This window comes from Octopus bimaculoides, chromosome 1 (assembly GCF_001194135.2).
Source record: "Octopus bimaculoides isolate UCB-OBI-ISO-001 chromosome 1, ASM119413v2, whole genome shotgun sequence".
NCBI classification, from domain to species: Eukaryota; Metazoa; Mollusca; class Cephalopoda; order Octopoda; family Octopodidae; genus Octopus; species Octopus bimaculoides.
The window spans coordinates 119,574,815-119,582,734 of record NC_068981.1 but is presented as its reverse complement, the minus strand read 5'-3'; the positions used below and the strand labels follow the sequence as shown (position 1 = coordinate 119,582,734).

At 34.4% G+C, this 7,920-nt stretch overlaps 1 protein-coding gene across 2 annotated transcripts in view; it reads right to left on the bottom strand.

The window, feature by feature from the left end:
* LOC106867958 (tyrosine-protein phosphatase non-receptor type 23) overlaps positions 1-7,920 on the bottom strand; it is a 108,264-nt gene continuing 100,344 nt past the window's right edge. For both annotated transcript variants that reach the window (XM_052969842.1, XM_052969843.1), the window contains 3 exons: positions 6,926-7,030; positions 5,904-6,103; positions 1-4,923 (listed from right to left, as the gene is read on the bottom strand). In XM_052969842.1, the coding sequence (XP_052825802.1) occupies positions 4,328-4,923; positions 5,904-6,103; positions 6,926-7,030 (901 nt within the window). In that variant the 3' untranslated portion in view covers positions 1-4,327. The remainder of the gene's footprint in view (positions 4,924-5,903; positions 6,104-6,925; positions 7,031-7,920) is intronic.

Below are 7,920 nucleotides of genomic sequence, written 5' to 3'. Positions count from 1 at the left end.
TTAAATGTTACATTGTTTTGTTTTTTTATTTAAAGCATAAAATACAATTGTGGAATAGTTAAAACAAATAGCATTAAACAAACGTTTTTTTCACTTGTTCCTTTTTGTTGTGTTTTATATTTCCCCATGCTAGTAAATGGGTACGACAGGTTTGCAAATTTATATATCATTTGGCATGCTAGTGAAGCAAGTTATTAAGGCAGCAAACTGGCAGAATCATCTGAGCATCATTCAAAAAAAGATTTTAAGAAAGCTTTGCAGTATTGCTTCTGGCTTTATGATCGAAGTTCAAATACCACTGAAGTCAACTTTATTGTATCAATTTTGGGAGGGATAAAAAGTTAAGTACTTTAGTTTCTTCATATTAACTTGGCTCTCCCTTCTAAATTGCTAGCCTTGTACCTAAAACACTCAGCCATAGATTGGAGTAAATCTGTTTCTCAGCCAACCAGACTAAAGCAGAGTGTTACATCTTTGTCCAAGCACACACCACAATGGCTGGCTAGAACTTGTACTCAATAACCCAATACCTAAGGACTAAAATCAAATGGCTGCAACCATCTATCAGAAGTATAAAAAAAGAAAAACACTACTTCTACAAAACTCACCAAAAGTAAACTAACACAAACTTTCAGAATAATAATTGTTCAGACTGTTGGCGTTAACTAGTCATCCTGCAGTTTCTCAAAGTAATTTTATGAAATAATCTATGTATCATTAACACGTGCATATGCAACAAGTAACAAGCAGAAAAATAATTTTCATTGTTTTACATATCTATTTTCCCCACACTAGTAAAGTTACATCTCTTTTCTCAAGTTTGTACAGTTGCTAGGCAATAAGAAGCAGGCATAAATGATCAAGGAAAATGAAAATAATGGTTTCAATTTTCAACACAAGACCAGCAATTTCAGGGAAGAAAGTAAATTGATTATATTGATCTCAGGGTTCAACTGATACATATTTTATCAAACCAAAATGATGAAATGGCAAAGTTTAACTGTGTCAGACAAAATATCTTGTATTATATGTTCAAACAATTTGGCAAATCCACCACCGTTACTTTCTAAATTAAGCACAAGGCCAACAATTTTGGGGAAAGTGTTAGTCAATTATATGGAGCTCAGCATTTAAGTGGTATTTATTTAATTAATCCTAGTACAATTAAAAGCAAGACTGATCTTGGCAGACATTGATCTGAGATTGTAAAAGGACATACCTAAATACAACACAGTACTTAGATCATGACCACTGCATCTTCCAAATCAACCTTGGAAACAATAATAATAATAATAATAATAATAATAATGGTTTCAAATTTTGGTACAAGACCAGCAAGTTTGGGGGAGAGGCGAAGTCGATTACATTGATCTCAGTGCTCAACTGGTATTTATTTTATTGACTACAAAAGGATGAAGAGCAAAGTCAACCTCAACAGAATTTGAACTCAAAACAAAGACACAAAATGCCACTAAGCATTTCACCCGGTGTGCTAACAATTTTGCTGGCTCACCACCTTAATAATAATTTCTACACATACACAAGGTCAAAAATTTGAGGAAAGGGAACAGTTGATTGTACTAAGCTCAGTATTTGACTAGTATTTTATCACCCTACCCTGAAGGACAAAAGTCAAAGTTGACCGTGTATTATTTGCTCCAGCTCTCTACATTCTGAGGTCAAATTCTACTAAACCATGTTGTTCAATGCTCTGACAATTTTGTAAGCCCTAGAAGCAATTTTAATATACATACAAGACCACAATTTTTTGTAGGTAATTCTAGTCAAATACTGAGATCAATAAAATAATCAACCAATACTTTCTTTATTTTTTAATCAACCCCAGAAGGGTGAAAAGTTTAGTTTACTCCAGCAGTATTTGAACTCAGTAAGTGATTACTCCAGTGCCTTACCAGTTTTAGAAATAAATGGTAACAACAGCACAAAGCCAGAAATTTAGTGCAGAAAGGAATAGCTAATTCTCAACCCCAGAATTTGACTGGTATTTTGTGCTGACCAGTACTTGGTTGCTATTTTGTTATATTGATACTGGAAGGATGAAAGGCAAAGTTGATCTCACAGGGATTTGAACTCAGGGTACCAAAATCCAAAACAAATGCCACAAAACTTTCTGCCCAATGTTCTAATAAATCTGCCAGTCCACCACCCTTGATTATAATAATAATAATAATATTCCACTCTTTCACCTCTTCTCTCTCCCTCTCTTCCCAGGTACAAGGCCTAAACGTTTGTGAGGGTTGGGTTATTGATTAAATTGACTCAAGTAGTTGACTGGTACTTTATCATATTGAGCCCAGAAGGAAGAAAGTTAAAGTTTGATCTCCATAGGATATGAACTTAATGATTTTTAACATCAGCACAAGACCAGAAATCTTCATTTATTCATTACCTACTTCATTGATACTTATTTTATCAATATTTTATCATCAGGATAAAAAAAATCAACTCCAGGAATCTTGAAGTCAGAATGTAAAGGAATAGAACTAAATCCTGTTAAGACATTTTATCTCACGTTCTGATAACATTATTCCATAAATAGCACAACGCAAAAGATTTTTTGGATGGAAAGAAATGTAGTTTGATTAACTTGACTACCACTTTTTGTTTTTTTTTATTATTAACCCTAGGAAAATGAAAAATCAAAGCCAAATTATACAAAAGTTGATTGGTTGGTTTTCATTCTCCCAGAGTCAATAAAATTAGCTCCATTCGTTTGCTGGGGGTCAATGTAAGAAACTAATCCTCCCTTACAAAATTGTGGTGTAGTGCCAAAGAAAGAAATTATTATCATCATCACTATTTACAATGATATTTTTATCTTCTAAGTTCTTATTTTGTTTCATTGAAACATCAGACCAACCGAGTTAGCACTGTGCATATAAACACAATGCAAGCCAGAGAATAATAACTTGATTTCAAGATAAGTTTCAGAATCATACTAACTTTTCCATTGTATCTCACAATAACAATAAGTATTAAACACAAGTCTGAAGTCTAAAACTTATAGGATATGAGCTAAAACTTATATGGATGAATGGGTAAGGAGTTATGATTTTATACCTTAGTGACACTAATGAAATATTTCCAACAAGGAATTGTGGACTCAGTTTGCCCAGAATTTTAATGTTAAAATATAACCTTTACCAAAAGAACAAGAATATGAATTTCTAACCTAGGCACAAGACCACACATTCTGAAGTAAAATATTGCTAATTATATCAACCCTCAGTTGGTACGTGACTGGTACTTGACTTACATTAATCAACTACAGAAGGATGGAAGGCAAAAGTGACCTAGACAAGATTTGAATTCAAAACAAAGAGACACAGCCATAGTATAGGTACAAGGACATTTTAATGGGAGAGTATGGTTGATTAAACTGTCCCCACACCCAAATCTTGATTGGTACTTATTCTATGAGTACCCAGAATAACGAGAGGTATAGTTGAAACCAACAGAATTTAAACTGAGAATGTGAAAGAATGTAACTGAATACCAAAATACATTTTGTTTAGTATTCTACCACTTATCAATCTCCATAATAATAATAATAATAATTAATAATAATAATGATGATAATGGTGGTGGTTTCTGAAATCAGCACAACCCAGAAATTTTGGAGACAAAACAGTTGACTTATTTTAATGACCCCTAAAAAGATGGAAAAAAATGTCAAAATAATTGTAAAATAAATTACATTAAATAAGAAATTAACAGTTTAGGGAAGCAATAAATGATTTAATATATACATAATATCCTAATTTATAGTCTAATTGTTTTAATTACTCAACTTATCAGTGTCCATGGATAAGTTGGCATAAAACCAATTCTGTGTAGGAATAAAAACGGAGACATAGATAGAGGGGGAATGGAAAAGATCAGTGCAACAATAACATTGAACAAACTTTCATAGTTTCTTCAAGAGAGAGGAAAGCAATCCATTACAAATGAGCAGAGAATTAAATATAAAGGGAACAAAAATTAGATAGGGATAATAATAATAATAATAATAATAATAATAATAATAACAATGATGAGGATGATAACTGGTGACTGCTAACTGTGACACAAGGCCACAAACTTTGAGGGAGAGGGTACAGTCAATGACTGAATCGACCACCAGTATATCACTGGTAATTATTTTAGCAAACCTCCCCATTGAAGGAAGAAAAGGCAATGTCAACATTGGTGGATGTGAAATCAGAACACAAAGGGACGTAACTAAATACTGCAAAGCATTTTGTCCGCCACACTACTAATTCTGCACTCCACCGCACTAATAATATTAATGATAATAATAATAATATTAAGAGTCTTCTTTTTTCTTAATAGACCAAAGAGGGTCAAGTGAACTAAGAGGATCATCTGGGTCATTCATGCTATCTGTAATTGATGTGGTTTTATTTGTGAAACTTGATTTTGTAATCTTTTTACGTCCAGCTGTCAGTTCAAGTGTAAAAGTATTAGGATTTTGCAGCTGAGCCAAAGAGAGTGGTATATCTTTCTGCTGACTACTGCCAATATGTTGGGGTGAATTACTCATTGAGGTTGCACCACTGCTCCCACCTGCAGTACCAATGCTTTTGGAAGAAGAGCCCGAACCGGATCGACTTCGGCTCTCAACCTGGGCTTCACCTGTGGCATCAGATGTATTCAAATTGCACTGCTGTTGCACAAGGTCAGGAAGATTGGAAGAGGTTGAGTCAACAACTTTACCAGAATCTACTTCACTGTTAGTCTCTTCACTCTTTGAACTTGTTACTTTAGAGTCCTTAGAAGTCTCAGTTTGTGCAGATGATACATTGATCTTGGTCAAGTCTTCAGATGGCTTCCTCTGGTGTGTCTTGTCTCCAGGATTTGGTAGTTTATCACCAAAAGAAGCTTTATTGGTTAGGATTCCACCTGAAATGTAAACACCACCATATTAAGAATAATAGCAACAGATTAATCTAACAATAAAATATAGAGGAGGTGTCTTGCTATACACACACATACACATATCAAGACACTTGTTTCTGCCTCTCTGTTTCTTTCTCACACTAACCTTTCATCATCTGACACAAGATCACCTCCTCCAATGCCCCTTCCTCTATAGCAAGACACCCATTTTTGCCTCAGTCTCTAACTTTTTATTATCTGACACAAGATCCCCTCTCTCCTTTCAAAATTCCTTGTCTTGCAATTTACTTGCTGGCCCTGCCAGTACTGGTGCCACATAAAAAGCATCCAGTTCACACTGTAAAGTGGTTGGCATTTGGAAGGGCATCCAGCAGTAAAATCCATGCCAAAACTGACCTCACTTGCACTCAGTCCACTCTGGGGAGTGGTTGATGTTAGGAAGAGCATCCAGCTGCAAATACCCTGCCAAAAAACAGACACAGAAGTATGGTGCAGTCTTCTACTTGGCCAGCTCCTGTCAAACTATCCAACCCATGCCTGCATGAAAGGCAGATGTTAAACGATGATGATGATGATGTAGATGTGAGATGTTGGGGAGAGAAGAGGATAACTAGATAATCAGTTATCTACCCCTCTCTCTGGAACCACTTCCTTTTAAAATCCATTCCCATTTTTTATATCCTCTCCCACTATATTTTACAATGATCATCCTCTTTCTGTGTCTCCAGTTATCTTTTCCTTTCCTCTGTGATACCTCTTAGGACTGTCATTACCTTACATTTAAATCTTTCTGATCTAATATCACTCTTCACTTTGTCATATCTACTGCTGATAGCCTCCCCACCTATCTTTGTCAACTGCCACTTTTCACTTTCCAGTACCCAATTTGCAGAAGAAAGAAAGTAATACATCTGAAAAAGAAAATAAATAATTATAAAAGACAGCCAATTTATCTAAGAAATTTATGCAAGAAACTGCCTTACGTTTCATAAGTAAATCTTCTGCATGATATAAAATGGTATCATAACAGTATTTGAGTTGTTCCTTATCTCGAATGATATATCGGCGTTTCTTCATCATTTTTTGGCACAATGTTTGAATATCCAGAATTCCATTGGCATGATTCACTTCTTCAACTCCAGCATACACAGAAATAAAGGTTCCTGTTCGGCCTACTCCATTACTAAGAAACAAAAGGCAAACAGAAAGAATAAAATTGGATAAAGGTATACGCTTAAAAAACAAGATAATTGTCAGTTTTTCTGTTAGTATTGCTTGGATTTAGGAAAAAAACCAATTAAAGAAGATGAGATGAGTTTAATAATAAGTGAAATCTAGAGAAAAGGCCAATTCTATCAGGCACCAAAATATGATAAAATAAAGTTAGTACCTTTGATGGCCACTAGTGAATACTTCTCTACTTATAAGCAATGAATTAAATACCAGACACTATTATGAATTGAAAATTTTAACGCTTTGGTTTTAGATGAAAAAAAAATACTACATAAAATAGAAAAAATAAAGAGGTAATTTAAATGTTCAACTTCCACTAGTTGCAACTAAACTAAATGAAGTGAAATAAGAAACATCAATCCCAAATTTAGCAAGCCTTTAAAAAAACAAAACAAAAAAAACTATATAGTTCTTTACAAGAACCACAATCAGGATATGTTTACCTATGATACAGTTTGCTTTGTAGAGGTATCCTAGCCTAGCAAGAATGGATAGCTGATATTTTTAATTTTGCAGATATGGACAGCTGATAAGATCAGCCTTCAGAGAAATTATATTAGCCTGACAGAGACAAATAGCTATATGTAACATTTTAACTGTTCTACACCAATTTTGATCTACTATCACTCTTCACCTTGTCATATCTAAATACTGATGTATCATATTGGAACAAAGTTTTCTTTGACTAATAACTGAAACAATTGTGAGTGTATTTCATTAAAAATATAGTGACAAAAGAGTAAATAGAAATATCTATGATAGAATAGCTTACCTGCAGTGAACAATAACTGGTTTAGTTAGGCTTCTCTGTTGTCGATAGAAAGAATGTACTTCTGCAATAAACTGCAGTAAATAGGGGATCTTTTCAGGGAAGCCACTAGAAATGAAAGAAAATAAGGTTCTGTTGATAATTTTTGATTTAAGCACAAGCCAGTAATTTGTGGGGTAGCATTCAATCAATTACATTGAACTCAATACATGATTGGTATTTTATTTCATTGACTCAAGATGAATGAAAGACAAAGCTGACAATGGTAGGATTTGAACTCAGACCAAAGAATAAAGACATTACATTTCGGCATTAGGAAGGGTATCCAGCCATAGAAACCAGACCAAATTAGACAGGAAACTGGTGCAGCTCTCCAGCTTACTAATTTCAGTCAAACCATCTAACCCATGCCAGCATGGAAAGCAGATGCTAAATGATGTTCAATGGTCTCATAATAACTGTTTGTAATGTATGCACGAGGCCAAAAATTTGTGAGGTGTGATTTAGTCAATTAACTCTTCAGCATTTAAACTGGCCAGATCTGGCCCAAATATTCTATGGGTTTTATGTTCAAACTGGTCAAATCTAACATGTTGCACCTACCCTACAATATCTTTCTAAGAATAAGCAATCACATCAACAAAATCTGAAAGCTACAAGATAATGCATGATGAATTCAAACTAATGTGAATCAATAAGCATTACATTTGAGAGAGTAATCTGAATGATAAAGGGTTAAATCAACCTGTGTTTGAAAGGTGTATATCAATAATAATGTCTCAAGAAATATTTCTCATACTAACATTTTCTTACATTGAAATAATCTAAAAATAATTTCTCAGAAAGTGATGCATTTTTTAGAAAAAGGGAAAAAGGAAGAGAGGGAGCAGGGGAAAGAGAGAGGGAGCAGGGGAAAGAGAGAGAGAGCAGGGGAAAGAGAGAGAGAGCAGGGGAAAGAGTGAGGGAGCAGGGGGAAAGAGAGAGAGAGCAGGGGGAAA